This window comes from Bos mutus, chromosome 10 (genome assembly GCF_027580195.1).
Source record: "Bos mutus isolate GX-2022 chromosome 10, NWIPB_WYAK_1.1, whole genome shotgun sequence".
In the NCBI taxonomy this organism is placed as follows: domain Eukaryota; kingdom Metazoa; phylum Chordata; class Mammalia; order Artiodactyla; family Bovidae; genus Bos; species Bos mutus.
The window spans coordinates 47,803,228-47,823,491 of NC_091626.1; the positions used below are offsets into that span (position 1 = coordinate 47,803,228).

Genomic DNA, 20,264 nt, shown 5'->3' on the forward strand with positions numbered 1-20,264 from the left:
GTTTCATAAGAAAATATCCTTATTTTATAGAGTTGCACTCTGAAATATATAGGAAGGAAATGTCACATGTATAATTTATTTTAAAACACTAGCAAAATATTGAAGAAAATATTGCAAAAAATTATTGTTCAGTCTAGGTGATGGGCGTATGGAACATGCTATTGTATTTCCTTTGTTGTCCTGTATATAACTTGAAGTTTAAAAAATTCTTTGCAAACTGTGACATAGCAGAGCAATTTGTCAGCTAAATAGCACTATTTTACAATGTTAGTAGATTTTGCTTTATTGTGCCTTTTGTGATGCAGCCATAAATGTCAGTGGACCTGGAAACTAGATGCTTTTTTGGAAATGAGACATTACAGTAAAAATGAACCAATATTCTCTTCTTATGTATGTCCTCCACCCTACCCCCGTGCTCTCATTTTGCAACTTGGCCCATGAGGGAGGTGAAATAGTTCACAAATAAAACTGAAACATATGGAATCCTAAAGCTAGAATTTTAAACATTTTGTTTCAATGTCAACTTTTAAAAAGAATATTTTTAAACTATAGTTACCATAGTCATTTTCCTCCCTTTCAAAATGTGTATTTTATAATCTGGATTATATTCAGTTCAGTTCAGTTCAGTCGCTCAGTCGTGTCTGACTCTTTGTGACCCCATGGACCACAGCATGCCAGGCCTCCCTGTCCATCACCAACTCCCGGAGTCCACCCAAACCCACGTCCATTGAGTCGGTGATGTCATCCAACCATCTCATCCTCTGTCGTCCCCTTCTCCTCCTGCCCTCAATCTTTCCCAGCATCAGGGTCTTTTCAAATGAGTTAGCTCTTTGAACCACGTGGCCAAAGTATTGGAGTTTGAGCTTCAACCTCAGTCGGTCCGATGAACACTCAGGACTGATCTCCTTTAGGATAGACTGATTGGACCTCCTTGCAGTCCAAGGGATTCTCAAGTCTTCTCCAACACCAAAGTTCAAAAGCATCAATTCTTTGGCACTCAGCTTTCTTTATATACATGGATTCTATTAACATGTATAAACTTATTGGTACTGTCTAATGTAGATACATGCCTATCAATGGCCCATCTTTGCCTTTCTCTATTCAGGGGTTTTGAAGGAGTTCTTGTTAAATCTACTGGTGCTTTTTCTTCAGACAACTTTGTTGCAGATGCTATGTGCCAGTATTGGGTATTGTTAAGACTTTCTTACCTTAAGATATTTTGATACCTAGACCCTAAAATAATATATTTTAATATATAACAATTCTCAATAATATGTAATATTCCCATTTCCATTGAACCTATTGATAGAAATAACAAATTCACACTGCAGTGTGCACTGAGTCACATGACCTGGCTACTGATGGAGCAAAGCATGTTGTTGTATTTTTATCCCCACCTACACTTAACCTGTAAGTTCATTTTTTGACTTATTTTTCATCCTATGTAGTATCAGTAGTTATAGATTCAATAGCAGAGGGAATCTGGCTGTCCCCTTTCCTCAACTTGTACATTCTTAGTAAGGTGTGAGTGCTGGCACTGCACTTTTTTTTTTTAATAACAGTGTCTAAATGGAGGTATCTTGGTTTTGAACTGGAGTTAAGTCATCTTTCTGAATGTTCAACAGTGAACACGCATGTGCACTTGTCACGTAAGGCACTGGTGAAGGTTCTAGGGAGTACCAGGTTGCAGACTATCAAATGCTTGGAACCGGAAGACCTGGTTTCTGTCTTCAGGAGTTAGCAAACTTTGTGGAGACAATTACTATGGGAAGTATATGATAAGTATATGAGTTATGAGGGTGGTACTGTGGAGGGGAAAAATGTAACCTAAAACTTTAACATAATTTGTTGGTTGTTAAGTATGTTGTCATGCATTTGGTATTTTTTAATATAAAATTATAAAAGCACTACTGAAAAAGCAGTAATATTCTAGGGGAGAGGAACCTGGAGGCAGACCCTGGAAGAGAGAATCATATAGAAAAGGCTGCCTTGAAAGTATGTTCAGTGTCCTTCAGTTGGGGGGACAGGGCCAGTTTCAGGTAGCTCTGCAAGGAGGGAGCCAGGGAGAGATCCTACAACTTCACTCTCTTCCCTCCCATCTCTCGTTGATCTTCTCCCTTTTTCTAATCTAAAGGCAAGGGAGCCCACTGGTGTAGTCCATCCAAGTCAGCCTCCTGGGGCAGATAGCAGAGTAGATAAGGGCAGAAAGTAGAACAATTATCATCTTCTTCTCAAAATATAACAATATGAGGGGAATGCTTGGAGGGAGTTCTTCACAGAATCTAAAATGTTAGAGTTGGAAGGATCCTGAGAAATAATTTTCAACTTCATTTTGAAGATGGAGAAATGAGCTCTATTGAAATAGCAACTTGAGTACAGTGAGTTGTCACATGGCTGAGAAGATATGACAGACCTTTGGAGAGCCCAGGCTCTTCCTAGCAGGACAGGCAGATTAGCCTCTATGTATTTTTCAAGTTTTGCCCAGAGGCACCACACTCACTCAGCCACTGTTCAGCATGAGTGAAAATGGTAAGAAGGTTTTGGTTGTTATTCAAGGGAACGTATGAGTACTATAGACACAGTCAATGCAGTAGGGCTTGTTTCTATAACTGAAGTAAGAGTCATTCCAGATAATCTGGAAGGCACAGAAATATGTCAAGGACAAAGAAAAGCCACCCACAATGCACCACAGAGATGATGACTGTTAATATTTTGGTGCTTTCTTATAATTTTTAAAATTAAAATGTACAGTTTCATATTTTATGTGTTCACTTAATAATGAACAATTTCCCATGGAGTAATAGAATGCTTTAGTAGCAATAGTATAGCATAATATTTTTAATAGATGCAGCATGATTTTAAAAGTATTTTCTGTTGTTAGCAATGTGGATTCATTCTTAGTTTCTGCTGTGATAAATAATGCTACAGTATATACATATATATACATGTGTTTTTTACACACACACATACAGAAGTAATTGTGCTTATCTCTAAGAAACATTTTTATAAATAAAAGTTCTAGTATAAGCATTTTCAGGGGTTCTTTCTGGTGGATCATAGTGGAAAGAATGTGGCTATGGGGTAAAACGTCATGACTTGTTTTGCTCTGCCACTTTCTACATGTGTGACCTTAAAGTAAAATTGACTTGAAAAGAGAGTAATTTAGACTATAAGGAAATCTTTCAGAAAGACCTATTTAAAATCTAAGGTATTAATAATAAAGACAGAAATGGAAGTTCTCAATAACTGTATTTTTCTTTTACTGAATTGTCCAGTAACTCTTTCTTTTGAATTTTTTTTTTTTCCTGGCCAGTAACTATTTCTAACTCTGTCCACCATAATCTTCCTTCCTAAGTTCTCACCTTCAAACTCTACCAGCGGGCAAAGCACGTGTACAGTGAGGCTGCGAGAGTGCTCCAGTTTAAGAAGATATGTGAAGAAGCACCTGACAACGTGGTCCAGCTGCTGGGGGAGCTAATGAACCAGAGCCACAGGAGCTGCCGGGATATGTACGAGTGTAGCTGCCCTGAGCTGGACCAGCTGGTGGACATCTGTCGGTGAGGCTGAAAGAGCAGTGTGGTGGGATGCTACCAGGGAAACTGTTTAATGGAAAAAAGCAGCATTTTTTTTCTTCTCAGTGAAGAAGATCCTTCCCACTTTGTATCAGAGGGTTTGTCTGTGACATACAGCTAGACTTGTTCCTTCCTGAAGATGTATAAGATAAAAGATTGGAGACTCAACTCCATGGCTTTATGAGGTTCCAGGTTTGGAGTCCGGAGAAGGCAATGGCACCCCCTCCAGTACTCTTGCCTGGAAAATCCCATGGACGGAGGAGCCCGGTGGGCTGCAGTCCATGGGGTCGCTAGAGTCGGACACGACTGAGCGACTTCCCTTTCACTTTTCACTTTCATGCATTGGAGAAGGCAATGGCAACCCACTCGAGTGTTCTTGCCTGGAGAATCCCAGGGACGGGAGCCTGGTGGGCCGCCATCTCTGGGGTTGCCCAGAGTCGGACACGACTGAAGCGACGCAGCAGCAGCAGCAGGTTTGGAGTCAGTTCTTCACAACATCATAAAAAAAGACTTTTCCATCTTTGGATGATGTTTCAGGGAGATTTTCTCAGACACAGACCCTGTGTTACTTTCTCATGGTATTTTAAGCAATGGTTCCCACTACACTGCAGCTCCACCAGCATCTCCTGTTTGGTGTCCTAAGTTTAACAGTTTTATTCAAAAGAGAAGAAAGAAAGGAAAGAGGACCTCAAGCCTAACAGAAGTGTATCAGGGAGAGGATGCTGTAGGAATTATTCAGAGGCAGCATTTCCTGTTTTCCAGGTTTAGATTAGACAGTTTGGGGAAAAGGATTGAAGAAAGCCCAGTTTATGAATGGACAGTTGAAACACAAATGTAAAGAGGGAAACTCTTTCATAAAGCCTGAGAACAACATCCTTATAATTGCTGGAGAATGGGGGTAATAGAGTAGAATGGTTCCTTTACCCAGAAGGGAACTCATTGACCTTGGAGGATAGAAAGGGAAATTGGGAGAACTCTCAAATGGATTGATGTTCTTTCCATTGTGAGAAAATCACAGAGAACTGCCTGCAATTAGCAATGAAAATATAATTAACCACTTGGCGCCTGCGGCTTGCCTCACTCATTGCCACACACCCAGTCTGAAAAGTTTAAACCAAGTAGCTCCAGTGATTGTAAATGGCATGTGTAACCCAACTTGTTGAGAGACTTGAACACAACAAATTGCTGAAATTCACTCTGCCAGGGTTTCCTCACTATCTGCCAAAAAGGCTTTCAGAGCTTGTTTCATTGAAAGTACTCTCTTCTGAAACTATCAAGGGCAGATATTGTTCAGTTCTGGAAGTAACAGGAAGTGGAATGATTTCTGCAGAAATTTAGCAGAAGCATCTTTGCTAAGAAGGTAGTAGGATAGCTCAGATCCCATCTGAAACAGCAATGGAGGGGTATTTGCCAGCCTCCTGGAATTCTCAAATGGGACTTTCTTGTTCTGGCATGGTCAACCAGCTCTTGTCTTTATACAGCATACATTCACATGGGTAAAGAGGGAAATGACAACTAAAAATAGAGTGGAACTGATAAGTGTTATGAAAAAAATAGAAAGGCTGGAGAGTCCTAGGGGTGGGTGGATAGTCTTTATATTGACTGGCTGAAGAAGGTCTCTCTGAAGAGACAGTTGGGCAAAGACCTGAAGGAAGTGAAGAAATGAGAACAGTGGCTTCACATGTGAGGAACAGTCCAGGAGGAACAGTACACACGGAGGGCAGTATCGGAGGAGAGGGCTGCAGGTGATGAAGCAGGAGAGGCCATGGGGAGTCATACCCCTGAACCTTGTTTGCCATTGGAAGGACTCTGAGTAGGAAAAGGTGGCAATGGAAGTGTGAACTGATTTTATGCCAGATGTGCCTTGAAGGAAGAGTCAAGAAGATTGCTGTATGGGTGAAAGTGAGGAATCAAGATGACTTCTGGGTTTTGACCAGAGAAAATGTCCTTGTTTCTGTGAAAGCCATATTTTGGGGGACCAGGCTTCACATTTCTGGGTCAGAATGATCTAGTTCCATAAGATATGAAAGCAGGAAGAGGCCTTAGAGATCCACGAGAGTTCTAAGAGGGTAAGAGATTGGAACAAGGTAACATAATCAGTCATTGGGAAAGCCTAGCTCCCCATCCAGGTGTTTTTTTTTTTTTTTTCCCACACCTGTTTCTCTCTCCTTGGGTTATACTGAAAGTGAAAGTGTTAGTCAGTCAGTCATGTCTGACTCTTTGTGACCCCATGGACTGTAGCCCACCCTCCAGGATCCTCTGTCCATGGGATTTTCTAGGCAAGAATACTGGAGTGCATTGTCATTCCCTTCTCCAGGGGATCTTCCCAACCCAGGGATTGAACCTGGGTCTCCCACATTGGAGGCAGATTCTCTACCATCTGAGCCACCAGGGAGGCTGAGATGTATTTGAATGAGGGACTTTAACCTATTTTCTTTTATTAAAGTTTTAATGATGGAGGCTCTGGTTTTCTATAGGTTGCAGTATTTGAACATGGAGCAAAGCCATGTTGAGCAAGGAAGGGCAATGTGTGGAGAAGGATGAAAACTGGGCTGGAATTTAGGAAGGATGTGTTCTAGCTCTGCCTTGTTTCATTCTGAGCTTTGCGACTTTGAACTGTCACCTTGCTTTATGATGTCCAATACGTTTTCTGTTCTAGCAGTCTATAGATCTCTATATATATTTTGAAAATGTGCTTCTAGTAGAAGATTTAGTGGCTGTGTTTTAAAAGGGTTCAGAAGAACATGCCTTTTGCTTTTTCATTTATTTGCTTTTGGAAACTCTTCTTCGGAGAAGGCAATGGCACCCCACTCCAGTACTCTTGCCTGAATAATCCCATGGGCGGAGGAGCCTGGTAGGCTGCAGTCCATGGGGTCGCTCAGAGTCGGACATGACTGAGTGACTTCACTTTTCACTTTCATACATTGGAGAAGGAAATGGCAACCCACCCCAGTGTTCTTGCCTGGAGAATCCCAGGGACGGGGGAGCCTGGCGGGCTGCCATCTATGGGGTCGCACAGAGTCAGACACGACTGAGGCGACTTAGCAGCAGCAGCAGCAGCACTCCTTTTCTTAATGGCAGCTAAACTGTCTCTGTCTAGACCATTTTCATCTGCTGTACTCATTTTCAGTTGGGTCTGGTGTAAGGAGCTCACTCCCTTTTTTATGGTTGTTTTGTTTGGAATTGCTAAGTATCGAAATTACTTTCTTATTCTATATGGACTGTTTGGACTGAGTTTCCCATATTGAAAGATTATCTTTTGGCATGTTGGAAATATTGGCTAGAATAGTTGTCTGGCCTCTTAGCTTCTTAAATAATTAATTTTCTCTTTGCTGTAACTGTGGGCATCAGGTGATATTCTCCAAATATGCCAGTTGATTGCTAGTTACTAAAGGTCTTGAGTAGCAGAGCAACCTCAGAGGAGGATACTCTGGGAGAATTAAGTAGATGTAGTCATTAATGCCATGACTTCCTAAGTCAGCACATACTTTTCATAGGGCTATTTGTGTCCCACAGGAAACTGTAGTCTAAACTCCATTTTCAAAAGCTCTGGCACTTTGCTTTATGTGGATGTATGAGGCGAAAAGGGAGGAATGCAGAAGAATGCAAGATAGTGGTAAAAACAGAATGGTTAAAACAGGAGAAAAAGACAATAGGAGAGTAGTAAATGGTAAATGAAAAAGGTCCGAATTAAAATGGCAACACTCTTAAGCCCTGGTTCCTTCTGCAGCTTTACGACTATCTTGGTGGGCAAGCAAGTGTGGGATGTGCTGGGAAGGACCTGGCAAGGCCTGGTGTGGGCCACTGGTCCCATAAAGTCATCATCTGGTAGAGTACTGTTTTGTATAAGAACCACCACCACCTCCATAATTCCCTGTCTCCTTAAAAAAAGTTAACACCAACGGGCAATTTGTGACTAAGACTGGGCAGCCTGAGAAGGTTGGTTGCCTTGTGGTGATCAGAAGAGGGAAGAGGGAAGCTGAAGTTGAGGAGGAGCACTGCCAAAGGCTCTCTTTAGATCACCTTCCCTGGTCCACTTGTGGGACTTAAAATCCTGTTAGTTTTTCTGAAGGCCTGCTTGGAAACTATTTGGCTTGAAAAGACAGCTGACTGACTGAGTGAATGAAGGATGTGATATGTAGAATACTTGGCACTATCTACAAATCTTAATGTGATCTGAGCTAGGTGTCTCCTGGTAGCTCGTCTATAGGATAGCTTAATGACTCAAGTGGAGAGAAGTAGGGGAAAAGGATAGAAGAGATCACAGATACTTGAATTTGTTTCAGCTGAGCCTTTTACTGCTCTTCAAGAGAAAATCAGTTTAAAATCCAAAGAAAGGGCCAGAGAGGGAGAAGGAAATTATACTTATTCAGTTAGACTGCTTATTTTTTTAATTAAATTAGAAAACCTCAATTATATGAAATAATGAAGAAAATAGATGAAGCTTGCCCAATTATAAAATGATTCTTGTAAATGAACTAAATGTAAATTTTAAGAAAATGGGATTTCTTGAGGAACACAAATAAATTTTGTAACCAAGTCAGTTATATATGAGACAGCTCATTATTATATAGAATAAAGAATGGCTATATAATACTTAAAAAATAGTTAATTTTTTATTTCCATTTTGATACTTGTTGAAATTAGAGAGGACTCACTGAAGTGTTATTGCCCAAGCTACTAAGGAAGATAAATGACAAGTTTTAAAAGACCAACAAAGGTTACAGAAGTTCATTTGCGGGCTTCCTCAGAAGTCTTCCCACAACTTTATTCCATGGCTGGCTGTGTGGCTTAGCTTCTTGCAGCCATTTTCCTAAGCAGGTGGGAGTAGGGAAGAATGAAGTGTAAATCCACCTGTGTGTGCTCTTTTCCTCATGATCTTATGGGCTAATCTGAACACTGTCAAGAAAAAGGAAGAGAGCCATTCAGCTGCCTTAGGGGCACACTTCTCTTTGGGTTTCTGTCCTCCATTTATTGTCCCCCTGCTCCTGCACTCCCCTCCCCCAATATGTATGCCATTTGCAGGACAAACCGCCTGGTCTTCTATGAGCTTTGTGGCTTAAATTTATAAAATGGATATGTGGTTATATTTTCTTTCTTTTCTTCTCATTTGAACACTGAAGTCTATGGTTTCTTGAATCAAAAGCAATCTGAAAGTGTTTCTAATAAAAATCATAGAAATTGTTCTAGAAGCTGTGTTTTCCTGAGATTCTAATCAGAAAATTTTATACTTAGAGCAGAAGCTAGAAGTCTTTCCAGAAAAAGAGTACATTATGAATGATATATATAAATATAAAATACACATATAATTATTTCAAATTGTTTTATTTTACTCAATATATTTAAAATTTAGCCATTTCCTACAATTTACATTTTGTAAGATAGTTATTTTATATTGGGCAAGTATCATTTTCCTTTATTATTTTACTTTGTTTCACATAATTGAAGTTTTTAACAATTATTAGAAACTCCCAAGTGCCTGGAATTATGCTGGGCTGGAATTAGATAATAACCTGTCCCTAAATTCAAGATTTTCTGAAATAACTTAATATCTATTTATAAAATATATCAATATATATCTTAAAATAAAATTGAATTAAAATACAAGGCACAATTCCTTGCTTTCCCTCTGCAGTTTGTGGCAAAGTTGGGACTTACTGGATCTCTCCCCACCTCCTCCCTCAAGGCCACCTTTGATCCATGCCTTACTTTAGTCAGTGCTTTATGGTCAACTCAGTTCATTTAAAAGTAGGAAATTTTATTCAGGCTATACTTAGGTGTCTGGAAAGCTGATTATAGGAGTACACTTTTTAGTGATAAAAGGAGTCAAAGGGGAACATTCCTTATAATCTATATCTGCTCTAGTCTTTGTTTTGTAGATCATGCCTTATAAGGCTGAGGATATTTCTGTTGTTTTGACCAAACCTTCCTTGTTAGTCCCAATCAACTGACCACAAGCATCAAAGTGATATTTGGGGTTTTAGGGGTTTGGTTTCCTAGGCTTTGTATTGCTTCTCTGATGTGCCATAGCTCAGGAGCTGTATTTTTAATGTCTCACTAGTTTCCCAGGAAAAAAATGCAGTTGTGAAAAGTTCACTCAACACCCTTAGCTCACCTAACTTTTTTCTTGATTTAAAGCTTATTAGTTTACTAACTCTGGCTGTCTCATACAATTTCTATGGCCACATACCAGCAGGGCACACTGCAGGCAGTATCTCGCTGCCTTTGTGAGTGTGTATAACTGGGCAGGCTGCTGACTAGCTGTTGGGGCAGCGCCTGGTTTGTGATCACAAGTGCCACTGACTCGGGTAGAGGGCTCTTTATAATAGCACTTACCGTTCTCAACAGGGAAAATTTGAGCCCTGATGATTTCAAACCATGTGGTTGATGCAGTCTAGTTCATTTTCATTTGTAGTAGGCAGGGTGGTGATAGAGTAGCTCTGGAGACTTAAAAGTGAATGATTTACCTAGAAAGACTTCTAGTGTCTGCTCTCTGGAAACTGGCAGGAGAGTCAGGAAAATAGGCCCCCTGGCACAATTCCTATGGGTTTTGCAGCCAGTTAGAAACACTTTCAGTTTGCTTTAGATTCAATTTTGAACCACAGTTTTCAAAAACTGTTCAAATGAGAAAGTGTAAGAAAATATGCCTAGAAGTTCACTGAAGACCATAAAAGACTTGGTTGACTTGAGTCCAGAAAAATGGTATAGTTTGGGTCTTAGAAAATCAAATAAGAGGGCATACTGTTCTCTAAACCATACCATGCTGGCTTTGATGCTTAGATTTAGTGTCTTTCAGAGATACTTCAGTGACACCTCTGTTTTTCTTAATATCTTCCACAAGAAGAGATAGTTTGATATGGCTGTGTGACAACGTTTTTTTTATTCCACCAAATTGCAAACTAGCCCCTTGCCAGCCTAGGAACTCTAGATAAATACTAGAATCTCAGGGTAAGTGAAACTTTTCAGTTTAGGCTCTTTTTACCTACTGGGCCATAAACTGAATGTTTGAGGGGCAGGAGGAGATGAATAATCTATTTGCTTGCAAGCATTTTTGTTTTCTTCTCTAGACATCTACTTTCATATGAAAAACATATTTTAATGAATATAACAGATGATGAAAAGAAATCAACTGAGAAAATCATTGAGGGGGAAATGAATTACTGATGTGCAATAATTCTCATGTCCTAGAATAAGGGTAATATTCTATTGATATTTTCCAGGAAATAAAGTAGCTCATTTATATGGAAAAAGGGGACAGAATTGTGCTAAATTAATTATGAAATTCTTAATCTGCTATGAATTTGGAGTAAATTTTATTAGGATGAATTTGGAAGCACATGTGAACTGTTCTTGTCAGGATAAATTGCGTCTTTTAAAGATGAGTGATCTTTGTACTTGTGTAGGGCCTTTCACTTTGGTATAAATCTTAGGTTTGAAACTGTGCTTGGTTGATGGCCACTAAAATTGCCTCTTGCTGCACGGAGGCTTATATAGTCATTTCCATCTCAACCACACATTTTGTTCAGATGAGAAATTCTGCGTCCAGTCATCAGAACCAGCTCCTGAAGGCACAGGGAAAATGGGGATGGACCTGCTGAACCACTACCCTCTTGTGGAAAGGTCTGCATAATTTCCCTTTAGAGATTAGCAGGTAAACTAACTTAGAGTTTAGTAACATTCTTTGTTGAGAAATTCATTTAGCACAAATCTAGGCTATCTGTTCTAGGTGACTGAATGCAGCTTAAATAGCCACCAGAGGAAGCTCTCACTTGTATGTATAAGACTTGCACTTTAAATTTTGATTTGCCCTCTTATGGAGCAACCTTCTGATTCATACTGTTGATTATGTGTACTACCTGTTTTCTTTTTACTCCCTCTTCTTGATCACCTGAAGACTTGTTATATAACTCTTCAAATGCTGGCTTTATGGAATCAAGACTACAGGGGGTTATTGCCAGCCTTCATGAAACAGGAGTACTACTAATTTTTACTAAAGAGCCAAAACTTGGGGCTAGTTTTAGATACAATTAAATTTCAAATCACCTTCTGATAATAGTACAAATTTTGTAATGTCCTAAAATGTTTGACAACACTGAAAAAAAAAAAAACCCCACAAAACCCACAAAACAAAGCACACCACATAATCTCTCCTTAGTTCTTGGAGTGTTCTGAAGCACCAGGAAAATCAACTCTTATTTTCATTTGCAGGTTTTAATTTTTTCTCTCATTGTTTTAGGAAATTTGGGGCTCAAGGATCACGACTTACTGGAGCAGGATGGGGAGGCTGCACAGTTTCAATAGTACCTGCTGAGAAGCTGTCCAGCTTCCTGGCAAATGTGCACGAAGCCTATTACCAGAGGAGCAACCGAAGCTTAGCGCCGGAGAAGCAGAGTTTGTTTGCTACCAAACCTGGAGGTGGAGCTTTGGTTTTCCTTGAGGCCTAAACAATGTAAAAAATCTCCAAGAAACTATTTAGAACATTTAGGGACTGGCAGGACTTCTTATGCCACAGTAAATTAATCCTCCTTCTGTTTTGTATTATGAAGAAATGGTTGCTATTATCAAGATATATTTCCAAAGAAATGGTTGAAATCTCCCCATGCTTCATAAAGATGATTTTTCCACCTGAAATATGTTTTCTACCAATAAGAGCAAAGATTATGCTTGGATAGAGATCTCTTAAGATAATTTACTTAGATTTATTGATTTCAAGATTTTTAAAGACACATGGTAAAAGACCATCGATACTGGTACCTCATGGATTGTACCTGAATTAAACATACATTCTTAAATACAATTTACTTCTGGTTTCTCCTGGCATTCTTCTTCCTCAGGGTCTTCTGTTGATGATGATGATGATGATGATGACAGTGATGCCAAAAATTCTCTCTCAGTTAGAGCTTCAAAACGCTATTAAAATAATACACTATTAAGGATTCACAGATTTTTCTGGATATTGTATACTTGAAAGTGAGATTCTCCCAGTTATCAACTTGAGGGAGATCACTTAAATTTTTTTCAAAAAATGGATTCAGGAAGAAAATCCCAGGCTGATTTAATTTTTTTAACCATTTGATATCATATAAACAGTTACTTTCAATTCTTTTGGCCCTGAGCTTTCTCTATCATAAAAGAGAAACTTTAGATTAAAAAAAAAAAAAAAAAAAACACTTCAAGTTCTTATCTCTGTGCACGTGGAAATAGATAATTATCCAAATATTAATTCAGATAATTCAATTTATTCATGGAATTTACTTTATTCCCACTCTATCCTTCCTTTTTTTAAATGCCACTCGAGTCCAGGATGCAGGTTTACTATTCTAGGAAAATCCATCTGCGCCTTGCAGCCTTCACTGTATGTCGAGCAAGGCTTGTTTGTATATGTGAACCAATGTAGGGCAGGTGTGAGGCATGCAGGCGAGGTATGAAAAGGCCGAGAGTGGGCTCTGGGATTGGGTAGGCTTGTTGGTAGATGCCTGTTTATCAAAATGGGCAGAAAGTTTGGCCTCATGGTTATGGTTAATGAGTGGCTGTCCCCCAGATAGACTACAGGAAGGCCTCCCTGAATTATATCACAATTTAGACCAAAAAGCATTTTGCTGGCATAGTCAGATAATTGAGGGACAGCAGTTATTTGGCATAAATTATCCATAAGTTTATCACAATTTTCTGTTATTCTCAGCTTGGTTTTGCTCAAACACTGGGCATCTTCTTGAATCTCAGTTTCAGAGAAGCTGAGACAAAACTGGTTGTAACATTTCTCAAAGAACAGCAGTCATATACAAGCACTAGGAAATCCATTATTCTAAAATAAATTTTGGTACATTTTTATTCTTAGCAGAAAGGTAAATACTTGAGAAAACTTAAGTCAAATTTGCTTGCATTTAAAAAATTGATTTAAAATTATAATCCTTTAATAATTTTCCATTTTTCCACAGAAGATCTGTGGTTGATTGATATATAATTCTTTGAAGATACCCGAATTATTGTAAAAAATGCACTTGCTTTTGCTTTGCTATTCTATTTAAATTTTTCACATGAGAAACCTTCTTTATAAAATAGGTAAGTAAACATTTCTTGTGCACACTCTGCTTTAGAGGACATAGCCATTCTAATCTTGAATCTACTCCTGTATTTATCTTGATGTCTGGCTTGAAGAAAAATATTTTTCCAGTGAAACCATCTCCTAGTGTTATTCTAGAAATTATGAAAGATGTTGAACTCATTTGTGGAAAGGAGAGGGCTAAAGAAAGTGAAGTCCCTCAGTCGTGTCCAACTCTTCAGGTGTGCATGGACTGTAGCCCACCAGGCTCCTCTGTCCATGGGGATTCCCAGGCAAGAATACTGGACTGGGTTGCCATTTCCTTCTCCAGGAGATCTTCTCGACCCAGGGATCAAACCTGGGTCTTGGCAGACTCTTTACCCTCTGAGCCACCAGGGAAGCCCAAGGGAAGGGAAGCCAGGAGGGAAGACTTTCTTTCTTTCTTAAAGGATGAATAGAATTTGAAAGCTGGGGAATAGGCAATGCAGATGATCAAAGTATATGATTATGGATAAGCACCATATGTTCAGAAGACTTGGTGGGAGTGAAGGGTTTGCCTTGGGATGGATGTAGTGGAGAATAAGATCGGTGATATTGGTTGGAACCAGATTTTGAAGAGCTCCGTGTTCAGCAGGTAGACCAGGTATTGCAAACCAGCAGCCCACAGGCTGTGTCTGATCTACAGATTTATATAGTTTGACCTCCAGGGTATTTAAAAACTCGAGTCCTAAACAGGAATTTTACTGAAGAATCTGGCCCACTCTAGTATTCTTGCCTGGAGAATCCTGTGGATGGAGGAGCCTGGTGGGCTGTTGTCCATAAGGTTGCACAGAGTCGGACATGACTGAAGTGACTTAGCATGTATGCATGCATTGAAGAAGGAAATGGCAACCCACTCCAGTGCTCTTGCCTGGAGAATTCCAGTGACAGAGGAGCCTGGTGGGCTGCCGTCTGTGGGGTCTCACAGAGTCAGACACGACTGAAGTGACATGGCAGCAGCAGCAGCAGCAGCTGGATTGCAAATGGTAAAAGATCTGATAACACTTTGGTCTCCATTCCTGCCGAGTCACAGTGACCTACATGAGGAAGTAGCGGCCATGTTTAGCTGAGGCACAGACTCTCCAGTGTGCTATGCTTTCCACAGCTCATGTAGTTTCCCTAATATTCAAGCCATTTACTGTTAACCACCTGAGGTCGTTTGCTCTTTACCAGCTTACTTCCACAATTTTCTTATACTAAATAAATATTTCTCTGTACCTGTGTCTTTAGCAGTAGTAGTCAAGAGAGATCATGAAATAATGGGAGGAATAATTTTTTGTGCGTGAAAGAATTGTTCTATTTGTTTAATATATAACACCCCAACAGTGCAGGAGATGCAAGAGACTCCGGTTGGATCTGTAGGTCAGGAAGAGCCCTTGGAGGAGGGCAGGGCAACCCACTCCAGTATTCTTGCCTGGAGAACCCCATGAACAGAGGAGCCTGGAGGGCTACAGTCCATAGGGTTGCAAAGAGTTGGACACGACTGAAGCAGCTTAGCACGCATGTACTCCTTTGTTACCTTTCTGCTTCATTGGACTTTCTTTGATCTGTTTTTGACATTACAGCAATAGCCAATGAGGATTGCTCTAGATTTTTGCATGGAAGCCTGGCACGCTGAAAATGAAAAGCTCTCTCTTATTCCTGACCTCAGAATGTCCAACCTTCAGATTTATTGTACACTGTTCTCTACATGTTCTTTCTTGTTGGAAGGGAAGAAGGACCTTTAGCTTTAACAGGATTGCCTGTAAGTTGAGGAGGAAGAGAAGGGAAGGGAACAAAGAAAACGCCTGCCTTTTCTTTCCTTCTTATACTTGAGTCCTATTTAGAGCCTTATCATTTCTTATGTCGGAGAAGGCAATGGCACCCCACTCCAGTCCTCTTGCCTGGAAAATCCCATGGGCAGAGGAGCCTGGTAGGCTGCAGTCCATGGGGTCGCTAAGAGTTGGACACGACTGAGTGACTTCACTTTCACTTTTCACTTTCATGCATTGGAGAAGGCAATGGCAACCCACTCCAGTGTTCTTGCCTGGAGAATCCCAGGGACGGGGGAGCCTGGTGGGCTGCCGTCTTTGGGGTCGCACAGAGTCGGACATGACTGAAGCGACTTAGCAGCAGCAGCATTTCTTATGTTCCTGTTAATTGAGGGCAAGGGTCATTCATCTAACATAGGAATCCAATATATTTTTGTTGAATTATTACTGGGAAATAAAAATTCTGACTGCCCATTTGGAGGTTTTCAGTTGTATAAAATGCTTCTGGTCAGAAGCGAAGATGGGGATGAGTGAGCATGAGCTTGTCACAAATCATGAGACAGAGATTATACTAAATGTACATGTGGATGATTAAATAACAAGAATGTATTCTATCCTGCTACTGTAACCTGGACGTGAAAATGATATACTGCTTATTAAGTATATTCCAGTCTTCATAAGAGAAGCTAAAGAGAGAATTCTCAATTATTTTCAGAAACAAACAAACAAACAACTTACCAGTTGATGGAGGAAATTCTCAAAATCACTCTTAACTTCATAGGGTTTCTTGGTAGCCTTTGCTTGGAGTCTAATCGTGAAAACAAGACAACTGGTGAGCAAATTAATTGTTTTAATACTGACACCAACTAAGAGCCAGCATCTACAGGGTTTAATATGCTAGCATCTACCACTTTGCATATATTAATTCAATTACTCTGACAATAATCCTAGGAAGTAAGTTCTACTATTATCCTGTATTATAGATGAGGAAAGAGGCTTAGATAGGTTAAGTGACCTGTCCACAGTCCTTCAGCTAGCAAGTAATAGAGGATTTGTACCCAAGCAGTGAGACTAGAGCCCTCCATTGTAATCACCGTGTGACACTGCATCCCAGCAGTGAAACACCCTCTTCAGTGAGAGGGTCCGCACAGTATTCCCTTCACTGACTCCACTCACTGTGCTCCAGTGGGGATTGCAGGATGAGCCACTGGGGAGGGAAGAGTAAGAGGAACTGGTCTGGGAAGGATCTTGGCAGGGGAGAGAGAGATGTAAAAGGATGGAGGGTGAGAGTGCTTACTAAACCGTAAGCTCACTGAGGGTGGGGATCCAGGAATCTATCATGATCTCGGCCACCAACTACTCCATTCAAGAAATATTTATGAAGGAGTTAAATAACTGAATTGAAGAGGCAGCAGGAACCTTTCCAGAGATTATGGATGAAGACAGGAGCACAGGCAGGCCAAGCAAGTAAGGATAGGAACTTGGGACCAGGGATAGACATTAGGAAGAAAAACATAGGCAAGAGAAAGAAAATGAAAAGGGAAGGATATTAATTTCAGTGGCAATTTTCAAGTGAAACATTTAAAAATTATACTGTGAAATCTGTAGGAAGTAAAATTTTCTAAAAATTCCAAACACACTTTGCTTAAGCATGAAGCTTGGATTAGCCAACCCCTCATAAGGCCTGCTCTACGTTTCTTCAGCATTTAGTCTAGGGTTCCCTGAGAGCATGCAGTAAGGCTGCTGCTTAGAGGTCTCTTGCATTAGTGTTCTCTGACTGACAAATGCTCCCTCACTCATTCTCTACTTTGTCTCTGCCAATTTTATCCTCTCAGCCTGGGTTTTCTCCTCATTTATTACCCTCTTGGGCTCTCCTTTCCTGCTTTTCTTCTTCTGGCTCTTATGGTTGTTTTGGGTCTCTCCTTCATAGCACTATTTAAATACACTCCAAAATATCCCTGGTGCCCTTTTTTCAGTAATACTCTCTTAGAGTCTTTGACTGCAAGTCATTCTGAGACTTGTTCATCTTGCTTTGTTAAAAATCAATCCATCGTCAACCCACTTTTAACTTACAGTCCCTCTCTTCTTATTTTTAAATAACAGCTTTGTTGATATATCTCATACCCTAAAATCCATCCTTTTAAAGTATACAATTCAGTGGGTTTTAGTATATTTGCAAAGTTTTGCAACCATCACCACTACCTAATCTCCCATCTTTGTCTTTCCTTTCCATGAGTATCTTTTTTTGAAGACTACAGATGGAAACTTGAACACTCTGCCTGTAAATTTAACAGACTCACTGGAGTAAGATATCCATCTGAGTATTTCCCCCTTCACATTCTCCAGCAGTGTGCCATTGCATAACACATATTTGAGTGCTTCTTGTGAGTTGCTCTGAAAATTGCTCTACATTCTTCTGCATATCCTGAGTGGTTAGAAATCCTATCCTCTATAGATCTCATTTTTGGGAACCTGGAAATAAGATCTTATAATTTGTGTGTTGTAAAGGTGAAAGCTGGATGATAAAATTTTTGGTGAAAAGTGAACTAAGGTTTTAAAATAATGAGCTGAATTTTCTCATGTGACTGGGAGACCTGGTTTACAAGTTGCAAAATAGCAGTCAGAAGTATGGCAGTATGACTGGAAGAAAATTGTGGTTTATTTGAAGTGCTGTACTCATTGGACATTTATCCTTGCTTATGTGGATATACTGGAAGAAGAAGTGGGTTAGTCCCAATGCCTTATAGTTTTCTTTTTTATACCCTCATTTATGAAATAAACACATGTGCCCAACTTTCTTTGTTTCAGGGGGTACAATGTTTGTATGTATAGGGGAAGCAGCAGGGGCAGAAAGGGGGCAAAGAACTAGCCTGAGACCAAGTAAATAGGTTGTTTTTCTATAGTTCACATCTTCTGTAGGGCAAGGCATGGTTATGGATCTTTAAAAGGCCCTCAGCTTAAGTCCTATGCCTGGTGGAATAAAAGGAGATGATGATAATATTTAGCAATTAATTAAATTAGCAGAGTAAGTGATTATATGGATAAAATAGTGCTAATCCAGATGAACTATTGAGTAGAAAACTTCAGCAGATATTCCAGTTAGTGAATTTTTACATATTAAACCCACTGTGGTTTACATAACACAGTTATTCAATTAAAATATTTTTTAAGCACTACAAGTTGAATAAGAAACAAACCTATGAAACTCCTTGTCAACTTTTTCCTGTCGCTGTCTTAGGAGTTTTATTTCTTCATTAATTACGTGGTTTTCTCTATAAAATCAAAGTTTGGAGTTAAGTTTTTAAAATAATGCAGGCAATTCTCATTGAGAAAGAATAAATCAACAATTTGCTGCCTTCCACATATCAGTAAAAGTTCCTTACAAAACTTTTCAGCATCCTCTCCCAATGCATGACTTTTGGTACGAGGAGTTCCCCATCATATCTCCCCTTATAAACATGCACCAAAGGCATCATCCATGTCACCTAAGCATGGTCTGGACTCCACCTTGCTGCTTCCACACAAACTGTCTTACAAGGTACCCGTCCCTATTCTTCCCACTGTAATAGGAACCTGGGAGTTGGTGATGGACAGGGAGGCCTGGCATGCTGCAGTTCATGGGGTCACAAAGTCGGACACAACCGAGCGACTGAACTGAACTGGAGGGTTCTGTACGTGTGTCTGTGTGTGTCATGTGTGTCAGTGGGAGGGGAATGGGGCTCCAGGGGAAGTACCAGCTCAGACTTCTGTCCTGCCTGCTGGATGGAATAGGACTTGGCTGACTATTCTTGGGTTTCCCTCTCTTTGATGTGTTTCCTGAACAGCATCTGGTACCGAAAGGGTAGGATACCCATCCTTTCTCCCCTTTAAGGGCAATAAGACAGCTAGGCAGTGACCTTGATATCACAGGCAGAAGAACTGGACCCTGCCAGTTCTCATAAAAACTGATGGACATCCTCATTAAGCCATTTCATGCTTTCTGGCACATAAGAATACTATAACTGGGTAAGAGTAATAATTTTTAGTTAAGCACAAAAAACTTAGAGTGTTTCCCCAAGAAAACATTCCAGAAAAGACCCCCTGCCTTTCCTCCACACCACCCCTACTCCAAGAACTTCTACTGCAAACAACCTGTCTGTTCTCCAGGGCTTATCTTTGTAAATGAATAATACTCAATCTCTGTTCTCTGGAACTCTCCTCTGGTTTCTCCACGTTGGAGTACATCCCCCCACCCAGACCATGGGAAAGCTTCCTTCCTTCTTTCAATCCCTGATACATGCCTGGTCGCCATGGTTAAAACATAACATTGACACTTACCTGAAAGGAATCTCCGAGTCTATTATAAGATGCTCAGAGGTGACTCTTCTTGTCAGTAAAATAAGGAGCTTAGTTGTAGATAATTTCTATGGTCACTTCCAGTTTTAAAAGTGTCTATGATTTTATATTTATCATTAGTGTGAAGTAAACTTACATTCTAAATTCCTTTCGGTTCTTTGCAAATTGTCTTTTTGCTTCCTTTAGAATATCACGATAAGTTGGTGCAGGTGGTGTGATAGGCCTATGGTTAAGGAAAGATTTTCAACTAGGAAAATTTGGCAGAGGTAAACATATCCTTCAAAGGAGGACTCAGGGAGCCATCTTGCCTGGGCTTCCCAGGCATGAAAGATCTCAAGTATAAACGTGAATATTATGTCTGGGGTTGCACTGAAAGGACCAAAAGAAGTCAATATCCATCAGACCATGGCAAATTTATATCCACAATCTCGACGACACCATCCATAGTGCAAAGGACTTACAGTTTCATAAATCCCATAATTACTATGTTCATGTTTTTTTTTTTTTTTTGGTGTGATTTAAAGG

At 40.0% G+C, this 20,264-nt stretch overlaps 2 protein-coding genes across 4 annotated transcripts in view; one reads left to right on the plus strand and one right to left on the minus strand.

The window, feature by feature from the left end:
• The window catches only part of GALK2 (galactokinase 2), a 160,466-nt gene extending 142,269 nt beyond the window's left edge, over positions 1 to 18,197 (plus strand). For all 3 annotated transcript variants that reach the window (XM_005892154.3, XM_005892153.3, XM_070377873.1), the window contains exons 9-10: positions 3,356 to 3,557; positions 11,809 to 18,197. In XM_005892154.3, coding sequence (XP_005892216.1) covers positions 3,356 to 3,557; positions 11,809 to 12,016 — 410 coding nt within the window. In that variant the 3' untranslated portion in view covers positions 12,017 to 18,197. The remainder of the gene's footprint in view (positions 1 to 3,355; positions 3,558 to 11,808) is intronic.
• Positions 12,360 to 20,264, minus strand: part of FAM227B (family with sequence similarity 227 member B) — a 201,954-nt gene continuing 194,049 nt past the window's right edge. Inside the window, exons 12-14 of the mRNA XM_005892161.2 lie at positions 19,876 to 19,951; positions 16,143 to 16,212; positions 12,360 to 12,482 (exon numbers count right to left, since the gene is read on the minus strand). Coding sequence (XP_005892223.2) covers positions 12,360 to 12,482; positions 16,143 to 16,212; positions 19,876 to 19,951 — 269 coding nt within the window. The remainder of the gene's footprint in view (positions 12,483 to 16,142; positions 16,213 to 19,875; positions 19,952 to 20,264) is intronic.